Source organism: Saccoglossus kowalevskii, chromosome 2, assembly GCF_978046115.1.
Source record: "Saccoglossus kowalevskii chromosome 2, keSacKowa6.1, whole genome shotgun sequence".
NCBI lineage: Eukaryota > Metazoa > Hemichordata > Enteropneusta > Harrimaniidae > Saccoglossus > Saccoglossus kowalevskii.
In genome coordinates this window covers 15,001,577-15,021,538 of record NC_140642.1, presented here as the reverse complement: position 1 = coordinate 15,021,538, position 19,962 = coordinate 15,001,577, and the positions used below count along the sequence as shown (strand labels likewise).

The 19,962-nt window shown below is 34.4% G+C and overlaps 1 protein-coding gene across 4 annotated transcripts in view; it reads right to left on the bottom strand.

Annotated features, from left to right (window-relative positions):
• The window catches only part of LOC100370721 (EH domain-binding protein 1-like), a 79,025-nt gene that overhangs the window by 56,917 nt on the left and 2,146 nt on the right, over nt 1–19,962 (bottom strand). For all 4 annotated transcript variants that reach the window (XM_085491985.1, XM_085491991.1, XM_085491988.1 and 1 more), the window contains exons 2-3: nt 14,408–14,459; nt 13,650–13,783 (exon numbers count right to left, since the gene is read on the bottom strand). In XM_085491985.1, coding sequence (XP_085348111.1) covers nt 13,650–13,750 — 101 coding nt within the window. In that variant the 5' untranslated portion in view covers nt 13,751–13,783; nt 14,408–14,459. The remainder of the gene's footprint in view (nt 1–13,649; nt 13,784–14,407; nt 14,460–19,962) is intronic.

The following is a 19,962-nucleotide window of genomic DNA, read 5'->3' as shown; positions in this document are numbered from 1 at the left end:
GACGTCAGTGAACGAAAGCCGTGAAAACAAGGAGAAAAGGTTGGGGTGGACCTTCTCCTTACAGCGTCATATGTAGTGTCCACTTCACCTCAATTTTCAAAGCAAATCTTGACAAAGACGTAATTTGCAACATTTATTTCAATTTCTTCTAACCGGCATTCATGTTGCAGATCTTGGCACGTGACAAGAGTCAGGGTCAATTCAACATGTGCTGAAAGATTTATATGCTGTAGCAACCGGTTTCTACTTGCATGAACAATGATTATACACACATAACATTATAACTATCAGCAAACAGCATCAGACACATATGCGTATCGTTTGCCATGTTTGATTCAAATAACGGGTCAACCAGTGCAATATCGATACAAACTGAGTGGGTTACAAGTAAGTCTCGATTTGGGTCCTGATTTGGTTAGCTACAGTAGTTAGGTTGGCCTAACTTGGAGGTTACAATTAGGGCCTGGCACCCCTTCCCAGGCATGACCTATTTAGGCTCGCCTAGATATTTAGGTTAACCTGAAAACTGGGTAAGCCTGCCCTATTTTCCAATGTGAAACCACCTACAGTATACCACAATTTAAGTTGTTTATTCTTTCTTAATAACAAAATAGTTTTCAATCACGATAGAAGCTGTTTGTAAACAAATTGCAAGGGGCAGGAACTGTTATTAAAATGAATGCAGACACATACTCCTACTACTTATTTTTGAAAATGGAGAAGAAGAAAAATAACTTTTGGCTACTCGCAGGGTTTCTTTCCAGCTAATGTACCCATTCCCTATATTATTACAGAGAGATCAATGATGAATTTAAACCAAATCTCAAAGAGAAGTAAAGCAAAATACTTTTGAGTGAATACAACCTTGTTTCTGTAGCATTTTGCTATCTGGCTAGCATAATTTAAACACTGCGTATCACTGGGTATCATGGACTTTTATTGCCGGAGGCAATAACACAGGGTGCTATGTTATTAATCATGGTTTTATCAGAATCCAGAATCCATCAATGTTACATTATATTACATTACTTAGATAAAAAATATATATATATCTACTCAAATTTTATAATGGAAATCCTAAAATTATATGAAGGAAACCGTCAAAATATCCATTATTATAATTTTATGTTAGTCGGTTCCTATTTTTTTCTGACTGCCAGCCGTGATTGTAAAAAGGCACACAATGACAAGAGGAGAAGAGGGCCATAAAGACTTGGCAACAGCTTGAAACAAATTAGGGAATCAGGAGGGAGGAGTCAATTTGATGATCACTCATTACATAAATAATCAAGGCAATTACTAGCAGCTGTGTCTTTCAATTAGGACAAAAGATTTATCAACATATTTTATGAATGCATCTCCATAATAGGGAACAATACACGAGTTGTGCAATATGATCATTGGCTTGACAGGATTATACCAAATATTCTCATTTCATCAGAATTAATCAGGAAACTGGAGTCTAATTTGACCAGAAACATCACCAGTCTCGTTTAATATTACTGATAATACAGTCCAAATAATAAGAAGCAATCTGGCAAATCCACTACTAATTGCTTTATTCTACCTATTTCCTGAATAATAATTATTTTTAGCGTCCTTTGAAATGGATTCCTCAGAATGAAAAATAAAAGCTGTCTCTATTAGGTGCACTTCTCTCTCGTATAAGATTAATACAAAGAATTAATACAAATGATTAATAAAGTACATACAATGTTAGTAATATTATGTGATAGGAAATAATTAGCAATTGTGCTTTAACAGGCGCTCAGATTTATTTCTTATAGTCAGTAATATAGATACTGTATTCTATACGATACGATAGTTGTCAACGAACCAGAAAACTTTGAAAAGCAGCTCACAAAAAAAGTCATACACTGAAAACACTACATTACCCATAGACTGAAACATGCACTAAGGAAAATCACTTCCAGGCAACATTGACACCCCTGACCCATCCCACACCACCATGCTCAAAGATATTTCAATTGAATATCAGTAGAGCAATCAATGTAATTGCAAATTGCATTGCCATTGAATAAAGTATTTCAACTCTCCAGCAAAACAGCCACAAACGGATTTCGCCTGAGCTGATAGCTCATGTGCGCCAGGATTTAGATTGAGTTCATTCAAAATGTTTTCAGTCATTTATGATGAGCTACATGTACATGGAAGAAAGTACATTTTATTTGACACTCATTCAGTAAATGATGAGTGCAAATGAATCACTTCATAGTGCTCCTTTAACTGTTAAAGAGCAATGATAATTAGAAGATGGTGAATAAAAAGACCAAGATGGAAGCTGATAGTGCAATGTGAATGGGGGATTACATGAAACAATACAGCCAAGCCAGCAATACATCAAAATGCTAGTCTTTTTCAATGAAATAAATTTACTATCGATGAGAAACTAACTAGTTTCTTTCATGCACTTTGAAAGAGGTACGAGTAACACACCTAGATTGCTTATTACCTACTTGAAAACAAACTACCTTATAATCAAGTGTTACACCACATAACACAACTTAATTAACCCCATACATTTTGTTACTGTATTGTAAAAAACTTGGCTATTGAAGATCGAAAGAAATGCATTAAATAATACATACTACTGCAAAGTTGACAGAGTGAAGCTGGGTGAAAAAAACAATTATTTTAGTCCCACACAGAGAATAAAAATGTTAGTAGGTATAAATACTTGCAATGTGCATCAATAAGTTTGATGATCATCAAAAGCGGTTTATAATCTTAAATTATACAGATGCTGCATGTACATATTGAGGTGGAACGGGCGCAGCGTTCCAGAACTGCTAACAAATGACAATCACAGAAATGCATAGCTGCATGCAATCACACACAGACTGACACATGGAACATAATCTCTGTTTATTTTTGTTTTTTCATATTAAATGTAGATTTAGTGTGATGTGGTTATCAATGCTTATTTCAAATTAACTGGAAAGAAAGCAGCTACACAAACAGAATAAATATGTGTACAATGAAATGCATAGTGGATGGTAAATGACTATAGATGTTAGTTGGATTCATACTGAGTAACTAGATGCGTATACAGTACCTGTTGTACAATGTCTAACAGTATTCCAGGGCTATTGCTTAATTTAACGACATGAACACAGACAGAATAGGATGCGAATTTCCCTCTTGAGTCTGATGAACAATTTGTTTACAAGCTGTTGACACACACATTGTTAGATGCACTTTGATGTTATTGTGTCTTACCGATCTGAATGGACTACCAACTAAAGAAGAGTAAATGGGAAAACTTACACAGCTGTAACAATCACATAATCATAGTAATCAATAACAAAGGACATTGAGAAAAGGTCCTATTAGCATGCTTAAGCCTGGCCATCCTCATTCGGATGCAAAGATTTTGTATTATTGCCTATATGAGATTAGTACAATTCACTTATTTTAAAACTGAAGAAAACGTATAGAAATGTTAATGGCAGCTCAGCTATTTCAATCAACTCACGCTCCGACTGCTTCCCAACTAATTAGCTATGAATTAAAGAAACGTACAATAAAGTTGCTGGAACAATTCTTCGATGAACCTTTACACTGCTTTCTTACAAGAGCGAATTAAAACCTTTTATCAGCCTTGCCAATCACAGATTTTCTACCAGCTCTGACGTGATTGTTTTTTAACAACCTTCACGGTATAGCTGGTAACTTACGCAACATAAGTACTATGCGCATTAGTGATAATCATGTTTTCTATAGGTGATTTTTTCTGTAGATTCAAGGGTTAAAATAAATCTTCCTAAATAGAGATGGAAAGAGACAGAGTATCAATATATAAAATGTGGAAGGCAGATGCACCTGCTGTGTCTCAGTGGGACATCAAAAAGTTAACTATTCACTTTGTTGTGTGTGTACTTCGCCAAAGATTACAGTAAACATGATACAAAACAACAACAGTGCTTAGCATGTGATATGTGGCAAGTCTTCAGTTCCTGAATATAAAATTCTAGCTCAAAGCAAAGTTAAGTAACACAGTGACAAAAGATGAATGTTGGTGTTTGTCATTTTCTTTGTCCTTTTATTTACATCACATACTGGGTTTATCTACACAATTGAGTATTTTTTTCAGCACACGCCAAGGATTTAAAAGTTAAGATACAATGACTTAAAAGTTTTTTTCCTCCAAATTACCACCTGTTGAGTTGGGATTCAGAAGTCAAAGTCAATACAGTAATCCCATACAACATACATTGTGTTCTTTCTCTGGAATGCAAAAAAGCAAACTTTGTACAGGAGTCACATTAATGCTGATTCAAACAAAGATCATGTTTTTATATAAAGTGGAGTTGTTTACATGGCATTTACAGAGACTCATTTGTCTCAAAATTAGCTTAGAATATTTTTTCCAAATGGCAACCAGTGTCATGTCACTTTTCTAATAATTTTCCACATTTGGGGTGTGAAATATATTAAATTTATTTAGACTTGGGCCCTTTGTCTGAAATGACTGAAAAAATTTAGGACATTTTAAAAAGCTTTGGAACTCACTACATATATAGTGACATGCATTGATTTGGAGATACATACAGAGATTGGATTGTATCACTGGGACTTGCAGTGGTTAGCACAATCATTGACATGTTAAGGTCCAAGGAAGAACATCATTATTTTTAAATCAAACAATACTGTAACATACCAGAGACAAGTTATTTTAGTATTTGGTATCATCTACTTGACACTTACATGCTAGGGTAATTCAATAATAATGCTCAGAACAGTGATTTAGGGTTGGGGGCAATGAAGTAACAATGAATAAAAAGAGAAAACTAAACTTGCAGTAAAGTTATTTCCTGTATTGATTCTTAGACAAAAACAACAATCAGATGAATTGCCAGCATCCAAAGTACATTCCACAAGATAAAAGGTAGAAGCTTAGCGGGAATACGAGTTAGTCCACAAATCTAAGGGACAAATGATCAATGGATTCCCACACCATCTCAGGTTGCGCACTGTTTTCATTTTGCTATGTGTACAACAAGCTGTGGAAAGGGCTCTTTCTGTGATACCATCTCCAGCAAAACAACTAAAAGCATAAAGGGAACTGACTCAGAGTGTAACATTAGATGTGTTTGAGTTGAACTATTGGCTGTTAGCAGGACAAACACTGGTCATTCTAGCAGTGCAGTCATTTATAAACTTATAACTATCAACCGGGGAATTGTCCTGCCTAATATTGTAAATGATAGGCAACACACTTATTTTCAGTACAATCGTAGAAGTGGTTTGACAACACTGATGAAGTGTTCTGATTCTTGTGGTACAATCTGGGAGACAATGACAAGTCATGTGTATATGTTGTCTGGACATGGTGTGGGTGGAGGGAACATACTTGTAAGTTTAAGCTTTCACGAAGCAATCTTCAGTGGATTGGAGTAGGATATTATTAGAGCTGAGTTATATGCTAAGTAAATTTAGCATAACAAAAGAAGAGCAATTACTGCTATTTGAGATTCAATTAGCTGTTGGTGTATTGTAACCCTACAGCTCTTTGAAAATCCTTTGCTGAGAGAAGAAACTCCCAAAAATAAAAGCCTGATAATGCACTCACACAATACTTCAACAGCCATCTACTCTAAGTTTAAATGCATTTTTCGTGTTTGTTATGCCATGTTGTTTTTAGCGATGTTCTCAAATTTACCCCTTATTGGTGTTTTTTGGCAAGGTTTTCTAAAAGGGTCACTTGTTTTCATAGCTTAGACTCGTTTGTTGTCTAAACACAAAACAAGTTGTAATTCATTTTTTACCAATTTAGTTTCGAGGCTTTTGTCTCGCAGCAAGCAATTTCACACTGCAGTTACAGAGCGGCTGACAGCACGGAAAGGATTTGTTTTGAGGCAGCGAGAAGAGATTAACATAACTAATTTAACAAGGTGATTACTTCAATGGAAAAAGTAGTGAAATAATCAGTGAGTGACAGTCATCACTTTGAACAGTAAAATAATTGCTATCACTGTTTTTACTCAGTGCTCTGGATTGCAAAATATTCACAGCAGTCGGCAAAATCCCTGATTATTAAAAACAAATCACTTCCACATCCATTTTACTGACAGCTTGTAATAACGATGCTATCCTATAATGTGCTGTTACAGCGCCCTCACCTTATTTACAAATTACATGACTCAAATTTAATGGTCTACTAAAGCACGCCATCTTCAGTTTATGAATGTGTAACATGGTGACATCATTTTTTGTGTCTGGTTCATTGCCCTATTCTGTAGACTGTCCTATTCATGCACTACAGTGTAGGGGAACAGTCAGGGCACTGCATAAAAAACGCTCTTTTCAGATCTTTCATTTCATAATTTTTACTAAATTTCCCAAGTTGAGAAAAAAATGCTAAACAGCCTTGATTATTTCACTGGGTATCACTGTGATCTTCGTCATTTTGAACATCTTTCACTCGCTGAAGTCTGTTTATTCGGTCATTTTTTCACTACTATACCTTGGCAGATTCTGTTCAGCCAGTGTTTTAAAGTGCGCCCTCTTTGGCAAGTTTACATACCACCATTTTGTTTAATTTCCATCGCCATTTAAAGTAAACAAACTCTTACTGAGGTCTCTTACAGGCACACCCAATCAGATCTATATGTATTTTAACAAAATCAAATCTGTGACCTCTTGGTAGAATCACACACAAATTTATGGAGAGTATGAAACCATGCAATTTGGATGATGCATGGCCTCAAATTAGTTAGTTTCGCATGTAATTTAAAAAAAGGACCACAGGACATACGCTACTAGCTCGTTGAACACCATATGTTTTCCCACAAAAGGATTAACAGTTGACAATTCTATTTTATCATTCTAGCTTAAACAAAATGCCATTCTATGACATAGAGGGCGTAACACATACTACATGTACATGTATTCAAATAAACCATATTTTTGTTTGATCTTGAAAAATAATAAGAAAATAACTAACAAACAAATTTTGCATTGAATTGTTGAAACTGAATAATGGGCAACTAATCAAGCGAGAAATGGTGATGTTTGTCATATTTATCAATTGCAAATTCTATGACAAAAATGGCTACCAGTCAACATTAATCAATCTGATCACAAAACTGAATTAGCTGGCCAGTTGTTTTAATAATATATTGTTTTAACTTAGACTTTACTTAAAATTTGTCATTGCAGGGCTGAAACAACCATCTTCACCTAAGTTTATGAAATTTCTATCACCTGAAATTGTCAATAAAATCTCCCCAGTGAGAACAGAGGAAACCATATTAGATTAGAATGGGAAAACAAAATGATGTTCATACATACATGTGTATAGTACTTCATCCAACACGGATTATTGAATTATTAAAAGTTATTACGTAGTTCTACAGACATGGCCGTCATTTACAACAACCACAGTGACATAAAACAAACAGCAATTTATAGTTTAGGTAGTTGATTTGAAATACAGTTTACTGTAAATAAAATAAATTGCATTTCTGAAGCTTTTGCTCAATTGGTTAGATGCTGATATAGTGAAATTACAGAGCAGCTAAATTCACAAAAATAACATGTTTGTCAAAATGATGTAGTACACTGTTGTTGATCGAATATTGTAAATTCACTCAGCCTTTTGTAATCGCCAACAAGTACAGAAGTGAATAACACAACAAGAGTACAGATATAGGTCACACAACTTGTGTCAACCATACCCAAACGATACAATACAAAGGCATCTTATTTTTCAGAAGTGGACCAGAATTACAGAGGAGAAAAAATACATGTTCTATCTTGAAACTTTGCCATTAAAACTCAGAGCAGAAACATTCGTATTTTCAGCAAGCGAGTGATTAATCTATTTTCAGCCAGCAATCGAGCAGAAAGCAAGTTGAAAAAAAAAGTAGGTTGCTCGTTTCCAAGTAAAAACACAGCTCCTCAGAACCTCCTGAAGTAAAACAATGTATTTACTGTGGGCGCAGCACATACCGGTACTGCATTTGTGCGGATGGATATCACTCTCTGACACAACGACTCGTTTTGAAGGCCTGGGTTTTGACTAAACCGTTGGCTTTCGAATCTCGCTGGTGTCGCCTTGTGATCGCGTCCACTCTAGGCGAGTTTATTTTGCATTAGGGGACAAAGAATACTTTTTACGCAGCCTGGTACATGTCTGGATTCCCCTGAGTGACTTGAGCCTGAAAAATTAGATTATTCCACCGATATTTATTATATGGGGGTAGCCACCTTGAACACTGCTTGAAACTACTAAATATAAATAGTCAAGTTGAGAAACATTTTCCTACAAATCAGAGAGAAAATAACAAACTTTCACATCCAAACGATCTGTTGGGGTAAAGTTGAGCCGACCGCTAAAAAAGTCATTTTGTCATTTGTACATAGAAACGAAGAAAATAAAACACTTTCACTGATATATTTAAAAGCGAAATCGCTATCCAACTGTAATATCGTCGCTGATTAGCTCCTAAAGTACGATGACCATCCCCTACTGTTGTATAGATTCGTCTGAAGTGGACAAGACCACAAGACGGCGCCAGCGAGATTCGAAAGCCAACGATTTAGTCAAAACCCTAGCATTTAACCAATTCGCTAGTGAGTTTGCAAATTGGCTGCCCCAATACTTCCGAGACTTGCTGTAAAATATAACTGCAAACAATGATCTGGGAAGTTCCAAGTAGCTATGGTTTAACAATTATAAATAATTAATGAAATAATGACCATATGTACCAAGTTGAAATGTTATCACTGGAACAGACATGGAACAGCTAAAAATCATGCAAATTAGGTATTTAATAAGAGCGGATTTTAACCAAAACCTAATCAAATTTGCGCATTAGCCCAGAGCATCTATGCATCAAGATTCAGCAAAAACCAACATATGGTTCTTGAGATATCAGTAGAACAGACGGACGGGCGGACACAAACACACATAAATACAGATAGGTTAACTGGAAAGACTCCCATTGTGTGCTTCGCACACCGAAGTAGAAAAAGTGGTCAGTTTCTTCAAATTCATGTGAACTTCTTAAATATTTTCAATTGAAGGGACTACTTTTTCAAAGTGGAACAGAGAATTTTCACTGGATCAGTGACTATACTTACATAAATTAATACTTAATTTTGCAAGCTAAAAACTGCATGGTAATGGTGGTATGTAAACTTGCCAAAGAGGGCCCACTTTAAAACACTGGCTGAACAGAATCTGCCAAGGTATAGTAGTCAAAAAATGGCCGAATAAACAGACTTTGGCGAGTGAAAGATGTTCAAAAAGACTAAGATCACAGTGATACCCAGTGAAATAATCAAGGCTGTGTAGCATTTTTTTCTCAACTTGGGAAATTTAGTAAAAATTATGAAATGAAATATCTGAAAAGAGCGTTTTTTATGCATGTGGCCTTTACGCACTATGCAATTACGTCATCCAAAATTGTTGATAGATTGTAGTAAACTGGACATTTTGACATATATGCACATTATGTATTTACGGTACACATGTAAGTTTTGACAATTTTAACTGCAAAGTACATGAAGCTTGACTTGACAATCCTATCTCCTGTTCACCAAAACTGTCCAAATTATACAGATTCGTGTTGAGGTTACATATAAATCAAATGCAAATGGCCTTGTCTATTATTATGGTACAGTTAAATCTGTGTTAGTGACCACCTACATATAAAATGCACCTACCCACATGACCATCTTCGGTCGATACAATATTACAATATTAAAATTGATAAAACTTAAATGCATTTTCATTATTATTTTATACATAGAATGAGATATCCAGTACTTTAGGGATTTAAAGCAAATGCACTCACAAGATTAAAATGTCAATAGTGAAATAGTGAAATTGCAGTCGAAATCAAAGCAGTTGAGCTGGTAGTTTTCCAGAAGAAAATAGAATTGTTGATGAATGACCATCAGACAGGCAAAGACAGACAATCACATAGCAGAGTAAATAAATTACAAAGGTACAAAGGTAAAATGATTATAATTTTATGTAGGCCACAAGACACATAAAGCAGCCTAAGTCAGCCAAGTTATATGTAGCTATAGTTACATGTACATGTATAACAAGTTATTTCTTGACAGACCTAGATGTTAAGTGAACACTACTGAAATGGGTTAGACATTTTGAATCAGAAAAGTGAAACAAGTGCACATAATGTAAAGTTTGATTGCAATCAGTCAAGGCAAGTCAGTGATATATGGCTCTGAAACAGCATTCATTAAAATAAAATATTCGTCAATCAGACATTTTGAAGCGATCTGGAAAAATGTTTGAAAATGGTCGGTCAAGGTATGTCAGAATTATGGTCTTGGAACCACATTCATTAAAAGTAAATGGCCACTAGTTGGCCATTTTTAATCAGAAATATAAAACAAAATGCTGTGCATCAAGGTACTATTGTGTCCAATGTGTTTGTTTGAATCTACCCATAAACAACTGAGATCTGGATCTGAGCATGGAAGAAATACTGATTTTGATGAATTTTAGCACAAAAGTAGATGTGATTCGGCTATCTTGAATCATAATATGTAATGACTGGACATACATGTGTACCCAAGACGAACGATGTGTGTGTAAAATTTGACTTTTGATCAATCCAGGCATGTTCAAAACTTTGAGGTGAGAACAATTGATAGTGTATTTAATATACCAGTCTATTGACTTGCATTCTTATGGAGATTATCAACAGCCACACTAGTATTCATATGGAGATTATCAACAGCCACACTAGTATTCATATGGAGATTATCAACAGCCACACTAGTATTCATATGGAGATTGCAAATCTCACATTCGTATTCATATGGAGATAGTAAACAGTCACACTTGAACTCAGATGGAAATTGCAAATCTTACATTTGTATTTATATTAAGATTATAAACAATCAAACTTGCATTCATATGGAGATTATCAACAGCAACACTAGTATTCATATGGAGATTATCAACAGCCATACTAGTATTCATATGGAGATTGCAAATCTCACATTCGTATTCATATGGAGATAGTAAACAGTCACACTTGAACTCAGATGGAAATTGCAAATCTTACATTTGTATTTATATTAAGATTATAAACAATCAAACTTGCATTCATATGGAGATTATCAACAGCCACACTAGTATTCATATGGAGATTATCAACAGCCATACTAGTATTCATATGGAGATTGCAAATCTCACATTCGTATTCATATGGAGATAGTAAACAGTCACACTTGAACTCAGATGGAAATTGCAAATCTTACATTTGTATTTATATTAAGATTATAAACAATCAAACTTGCATTCATATGGAGATTATCAACAGCCACACTAGTATTCATATGGAGATTGCAAATCTTACATTTGTATTTATATTAAGATTATAAACAATCAAACTTGCATTCATATGGAGATTATCAACAGCCACACTAGTATTCATATGGAGACTGCAAATCTTACATTTGTATTTATATTAAGATTATAAACAATCAAACTTGCATTCATATGGAGATTATCAACAGCCACACTAGTATTCATATGGAGATTGCAAATCTTACATTTGTATTCATATGGAGATAGTAAACAGTCACACTTGAACTCAGATGGAAATTGCAAATCTTACATTTGTATTTATATTAAGATTATAAACAATCAAACTTGCATTCATATGGAGATTATCAACAGCCACACAAGTATTCATATGGAGATTGCAAATCTTACATTTGTATTTATATTAAGATTATAAACAATCAAACTTGCAATAAAATGCATTCATACGGAGATTATCAACAGCCACACTAGTATTCATATGAAGATTGCAAATCTTACATTTGTATTGATATGGAGATTATAAAGAGCCACACTAGTATTCATATGGAGATTGCAAATCTCACATTCGTATTCATATGGAGATAGTAAACAGTCACACTTGAACTCAGATGGAGATTGCAAATCTTACATTTGTATTTATATTAAGATTATAAACAATCAAACTTGCATTCATATGGAGATTATCAACAGCCACACTAGTATTCATATGGAGATTGCAAATCTCACATTTGTATTCACATAGAAAGTAAACAGTCACACTTGAACTCAGATAGAGATTGCAAATCTCACATTTGTATTCACATAGATAGTAGGAGTGGAGATTTGCAAATTTGTATTTGTATTTATATTAAGATTATAAACAATCAAACTTGCATTCATATGGAGATTATCAACAGCCACACTAGTATTCATATGGAGATTGCAAATCTCACATTTGTATTCACATAGATAGTAAACAGTCACACTTGAACTCAGATGGAGATTGCAAATCTCACATTTGTATTCACATAGATAGTAGGAGTGGAGATTTGCAAATTTGTATTTGTATTTATATTAAGATTATAAACAATCAAACTTGCATTCATATAGAGATTGCAAATCCCCTATTTGTATTCATATGGAGATAGTAAACAGTCACACTTGCATTCACACAATGTATGAAGATTGCAAATCTCCCATTTGTATTCATATGGAGATAGTAAACAGTCACACTTGCATTCACACAATGTATGAAGATTGCAAATCCCCTATTTGTATTCATATGGAGATAGTAAACAGTCACACTTGCATTCACACAATGTATGAAGATTGCAAATCTCCCATTTGTATTCATATGGAGATAGTAAACAGTCACACTTGCATTCACACAATGTATGAAGATTGCAAATCTCCCATTTGTATTCATATGGAGATAGTAAACAGTCACACTTGCATTCACACAATGTATGAAGATTGCAAATCTCCCATTTGTATTCATATAGAGGTTGTAAACAGCCACTTGTATTCATATGAATATTAAAAACTTATATTCAGATGGACATTCCAATCAACCACACTGGTATTCACATAGATCGCAAATCTCATGTATTTATATGGAGATTATAAACAGCCAGACTTTTATCCATATGGATTGTAAATTGCACATTTGTATTAATATGGAGATTGTAAAGTGGACACTTGTATTCATATGAAGATTGTGAAGTGCACACTTCTTTCATATGAAGATTATGAACAGCCACATTTGTTTTGATATGGAGATTGGAAATGGCACATTAGTTTTGATATGAAGATTGCAAATCACACATTTCAGTTTATTGAGGTATAAGTTACATTTACAATGAGAATTGATTCAACATAAAATCAAATGCATTTATCTTGAGCAATTATGTATTGATTTTTCCCCATGTCAACAAAGTATTTTTGAAATATTGCTTTTAAACTAACATGTAACATAACACCAATATACAAGGTTACAGATTTAGGAAACAATATATAAGTGGAAGCATACCACAAATGACTTATACTCATGGCAGATCAAGTAAACCTGTCTGCTGCTCAGACAGCTTTTAAAAGATTCCTGTCCTGCCACAAACCTTAAATGATACACAACAATATTATTTAAATTTTTGAATGATGCATTGGATAAAACTTTCCATTAAACTAAACATGTTTTATACAGAATACCGTAACTTAGAACGTGTATGAGTATGATGAAATAACATTTAAACACATGGTCATACATGTATGTTATAACTGAAAACAAAAACCTGTTATATGTATGTATGTATGGCAGGTCAACAACAGATGATACACTCACCATTTGTTGGTACATTCAATCACCAACTCATGAAAAGATGCAGTAAACTGAAACTTGGAAGCCTTCTTGCCAACTCTTTGTAGCTTTTTCCATAAACTCATGCTAAACCAGTGATTGTTTCAACTATAAGTCATCTGTGAAATGAGAGTGACAATGATAGTAATACATATGCAGAAATGAATAGCTGAATTCTGGATTAATTGCAACTCTACTCATGCAGTTACAGCACAATGAAAGAATTTTGTCTGCGGAATTTCATTTTGGTTGAATCACACTAGTTATATGACTGAGTAATGTAAGAGATATAACAATATACACACAAGATAAGTAGTCTACAGGTATGTGCAGGGTATGCAATTTGAGAAGAGTAATCACTCTTGCAGATCAAGACCCATGAAAGCCATTATCACTCTCCATTTGAAGAGATTTTAATAGAACAGCTTGCCTAATCAACTTGCCTTACTACAGGAGAGCCATTTCTAGCTTACCAGGCATTTTAAAAGACAAGACTTGTATGTGATAAGCTGCAATATAAATCCCCATCATGACAACATCATATACCATCATATCTACCCTGTGATGAAATCGTGTCCGGTCATTTATACTGCAGCAGCTGCATGTATGTATCATGAGAGCAAAAACAACTGCCACGATCTGATGATTGTATTCATCCCTATAATATATTGTCATTCAGACAAGAACAATCACAAAGTTACAGCTGTGATACTACATAAAATAAAATGATATCACTTTCCTACCTGCTGTATGCATACTGTACACTCGTTTATATATATATATATACAATCTGATCTGAAATCAAAGAAGACAAGATTATTTAAAGAACTACAGAGCAGGAAAACTTTGCTGTTATCACAAGTCCAGACTCACATAATTTGCATTGAAAGTGATTACTGGAAACTGAAACTCAGGAAATGTGACCATGACATTTTTCACAGCAGGATTGACAACTTATGAATGTTGATGTAACAAATCACATGGAGAGAATTACTCTGTGGGTGACCACAGTAGTACAGCCTGTTATATACAGGTATACAAGTGAGAGTTCACTTCAGGCAACAGACACAATAATTCACTTTGGGTCAACGAGGCTATAAAATGAATCAATACTGAATATCATTACATGCAAAAACACACAGAGAAGTAGCTGTTTGTGAGCCCCACCATAATGCTCACACAAGCTACCTGCATACTAACACATACAGTTTATGACCACAACAGCGAGTATTTTGAAAATACTTAAATAGTTAAAGATACAAGCTTACACAAACAAGGTATTTATAGTTAACAAAATCAGGATGGCTATTACTAGCACTCAACTATGCTTTGATTGTAAATTAAACAGTGGAACATACATCACTCCTCTCATTTAATGGATATAATCTTTATAACTCTTTTCCCAGAGGAAAGAAATGGGTAATTAGAGAAGCAGTAAAAAAGAAAGTAATAGGACTAGGAGAATAATAATTAGGAAGGTTGTAATTCTGAGAAAACAAGCAAAGATGGATCAATAACTGTCAATACTGAATAATCATCTGACAAACACCCATTTAATAACGAGGCAGGTCATTGAAGATGAGAATGTATCGCTTTTCATACATAACAATTCATATAGATTATATACAATGGTATTACTGGTAGGTAGCAACCAAAGAAGAACTAGTTAATAATTAGTCTGTGATTCAGTCATTCTCTAAGCAAGCTACGATAATATAAATCACCTGAAAAATTAGATGTCGGTGAATATGGTAGAGCATATGCCATCCCAATGTTTGTCTGACAGATTACCAGACGGCCAATTTTGCTATTGAGAATATACAGTAACTACTGTAGGAAGGTATACATGTTAGTTCTATGCTTCTAAAACAATATCAAAGCAAATTCAGAAAGTGTAGATTGTAGAATAACAGGAAGTACCGGTAGCACATAGTCTCATCGTCAGTTAAGAACAATGTCCCTAGATGTGTTGATTGTCATGTCAAAAATGGCATGCTAAATTGAATACTAGTAATTACGAGTATAATAGTAAATCTTTCGAGCTAAGCATTCACACACACACACACACACACACTTCGTTAGCCACTGCTAAGAAACTGGATCGGGTCTCAAAATCAGGTTTATTAGCCCGTGCTAAGCGTTCACGTACGTTTTATTAGCACGGCTAAGGTATTTGACTTCTTAGCCCATGGCAAGGAGCTGTGTGTGAACACTACTAATTGCCTGGGATGTGTCTCGTTTTTTTTTTTTTATCTGGCTTTGTTTTCTAGCTACATTCAAATAAATACAGATATACTACAGAAAATCAATTGTATATTTCTTGAACATTGTCATGAAAAACTGCTCACAAAAAATAACACTTGGAAATGAATGTGGAGCCAGAATCTTACAAAAACTTCAACCTACAAAATGGTAATGTCTGAAACACAGATCAATTCCCCCTGTTGTTGCCTTAAGTACATGTAGTGTAGTTTACAGTATCTGGGATAATAATGTATTAAATAACAGATGGGACTTGGGTCAAAGTTATGAATAAATTACCCAGGATGAATGAATACCCATAATGCAGTGTGAAGTACTGTAGAATGTTTTTATGTGCAGGACTATTGCAAGTCTTTAAAAGACGCACAATATGTAGCATTTCACTGCCGAGAATCATTTTATTAAGACAGAGGAGTCAAAACGGCTTCCATGGAAATCATTTTACAAAACTTAAATGCTGTCTAAAAGATAAGATATCGGTGATGTTTAGTGGAAATGTGAATTATAAGTAGTAAAAACAGAAGTAAATCATTCATTCTGTACATTGTCTGACATAGTACCTATTCAGTTTTTAGTGACCGTGTCCATTATGAACATTGAAAGATATAACCAGATTATAATTACAAAACCTGCCATTTGAAAAAGTGATACTATTTTGTGAACACTTCTCAATGTGTATGTTGAGAAGTACCAGTATCCACCATGTTGAAAAATATGGTGTTGCTTCTTCAAAATGGCACCTTATCAAGGTTTTGTTCAGTCAAATCTTTTAGGAAAAAAATCATACAAAATTGTATAGAGGTGCCAGGGGAACCAAAATTTGGTACTGAAGGCTGTGAATGCCTGAGTATTGACTAGATACATAGTATATACTAGTAACAACAGAGATTAGCACTCAGATATTAAATACAGGTACTTGGTAAAATAAAAGGAAAATACTTTAAAGTTACTATAATTGAAAAGATTACTTATCTAGTCTTACGGTAACAAAGGGGTACTAAATACAACAGTATACATTAGTTTAACTGTAAAATACTAAGACTATCGTAATGCAACTTGTGTGCTCAAATAATACACAACCAATACAGTCATCTACAATGCTGTAACAGTAGGGAAGTACAAATAATTTCTACACGATTACTGAAATAGTATATTCACAGGTTTATATCAACAGAAAATAGTTAAGTATTCAATAATAAAATAACGCTTGAGTTCAACTACTGAATACTAAAGACATCCAAAATACAAAATGTTTTAAACATGCAAAGCAGGCCAAAGTTCCAAATTATGCATGTAACACTACAAGTATCAACTATAACAACAATAGGATACCTCAGAAATAGTTTGGTTTAAGTGAATACCAAAATGACACAATTTAAGGTAAGTATTCAGTAATATCACTCACCAGAATGGTAGTCACAATATGTATGTATAGTAAAATACACAATCCAGGTAAAGTACTCTGGACTAAATAAATGTATTTGACACAAAATTATTATCGGTAAGGAAATATCATGCAAAATGCAAACTACACACTGACTTGATAAGGTTACGCAATGCCAGTGCAGGCGAATGCACTAAATGCAGACTAACGTTATAGAAAATAATAAGTTTGATCACAATGTAGATCCGGGAAATGCACAACAGTAAAATGTCACAATCAATTTATGCACTTTCTACTTGATGCTGAATGTCACACGAATCAAAGTTTGGTAGATATCTGAGATGGTAAACAAGTCAGTCTGACTGGATGTCGACAACAGAAAGTCACGTGATACGAATGGCGAGACTTTTTCACAACGAAGAACAGTCTTTACTTTAGTTGAAATCTCGATGGGACAACATAATTGGTTGAGTCGACTGGAAACAGTTAATACTAGCGTACAGAACTCAAAATGTCAACGATTGTACTCACAGGAACCTGGATACTTGGTTCAACCACGGTTTCGTTCAACACAATGGCAACAGCAGACTGCAACCTCTGCGGTCGATCCACACAACCACAATTTTCGGAAAAGACTTCTGCCAGTCACTAAATTCAACGCAAATACGATTTCGTCTGTCCCAAGTGTTCCACAACATCCATAACCACTTTAGTTCAGTCTTTGGAAGGAATTCAGTTGATTTAACAGGAGAATCGACCTGCCCACACAGACGAAAACAATTCGACTGACCGCACAGACTTATTCATAAACAAAGTTATTCCAACACCATACTATAGTTGGCGCTCTCACTTATAGGCCACCACAGTTTTGGGAAGCTAATTTGCATAATTTTTGACAGATCGACTTCTCATGAACAAATTACCATCTACACTCATCAAGGCATCCACACACCAAAAATTGAGTCAAACGGTTCGGCGTTTTTTGAGAAGAAGTCGTGCACAGACAGATAGACAGACGACAGACAGAAACCTATCCCATAGGCTCAGTGGACCTATGATCCGTTGAGCCAAAAAGTAAAACAATGTGCATCTGTATGGATGGTCCCTTTGTCATTGTAACTAGTCTCAACAAAATCGGTCAAGCCATCTCCGAGAAATGACAATGGACACACAAGCACCGAATTTGACTGAATTTTGGCATTATTTGATCGAATCGGAAAATAAATTGACGTGCACATGTATGGTTTACCGTTATGTCTTTGTACTAAGTTTAAAAAAAATTGGTCCAGCCATCTCTAAGAAATCACTCTGGATGGACTGACGAATGCAAAACTACAAGCCCCCTCCTGGACTTTGTCGAGATTGGGCGAGAAACTGTAGTTTTGACATCAATAATTCTATATTGGAACGTCTCCTGTAAAAATAGTTGTCAACTCTCCAAAATTTGACAATGATACTAGCCCAGAATGAACTTCCTGTTCATCACGAGTGTGAAGACAGAGTACGGTTCACATAAAATTGAAATACCTATAATTCACATATATACATTGTACCGTAAAATCTGTATTAGAAGCCGCATCCATAATAGAAGTCGCACCCATTCTTTTTGAATAATTGAGAACCAAAAAATCATCATTTCTCATATGTGTAGATGCTTTAATAGAAGCCGCATCCCCTCTATTGCATTGTACCATTTTGATAGAAGCCGCGGTTTCTAATACAGATTTTACAGTAAGTGTAATTTTAAATAGCAGTTTGTAACAATGTAACAATATTTGGGGGGGGGGGGGTATGGATTAATTTAGTATTTTCTGGGTTCTGTGAAATTCAAGGTTATTCATAGTGCACATGACTGTTACTTGCCGCCTATGTGAATACACGGAAGGTCAAAGGGCAATGGAAATAAATAAAAACACTGATATTTGTTTTTTAGCACTGACTGGTGATAATTTGAGACTAAATTTATGCATTTCTCGTGCATTTCTATAGCTGAAACTTATATGGCTGACGGTATTTAAGAATAAGCTGACAATGTAAAGTTGACCCTGTTGGCTTCTCAAATTAACTACATGCATTTTATTTTTGTACCACCTTGAAAATTGTGGCTTTCATCTATTACTTAGTCTTCATGATCGATATAACCATTTTAATTCCCTCAGAGATATTTTAAGCATTTTAATAAAATAAAGATACAAGACAATTTCTAATATAATTATATTACTTCTGTACATTTCATGAAAGTATGAATTTGTTTTATGGACATTTATAAAACACATGCATTACTTTAAGTACAGGTATTTCAATAAAATAAAGATTGTAATTATATTATACGAGAGTTACAAGTTACTAATGTGCATTTCATGAAGGTATGAATTTATTTAATGGACATTTATGAAATATTTATCCTGGAAAATTTTTGTGATTCAATCAAATTCAAAAAAGATGCTCTCATTGACTATAGAGGGTATTTGGTAAAGCCTATTACTGTAAAATACTTTATTTTCGCTTGGAACTAATTTTCGCTATTTTCGCTGAAGGAATGATTCAGTGAAAATAAAATCCACCGAATATACTTTTTTTCCTATATTTTACATTCAACTCGTCAAAATCAGTGAAAATAAATTCCATACAAAACACCAAAAAAGTATTTTC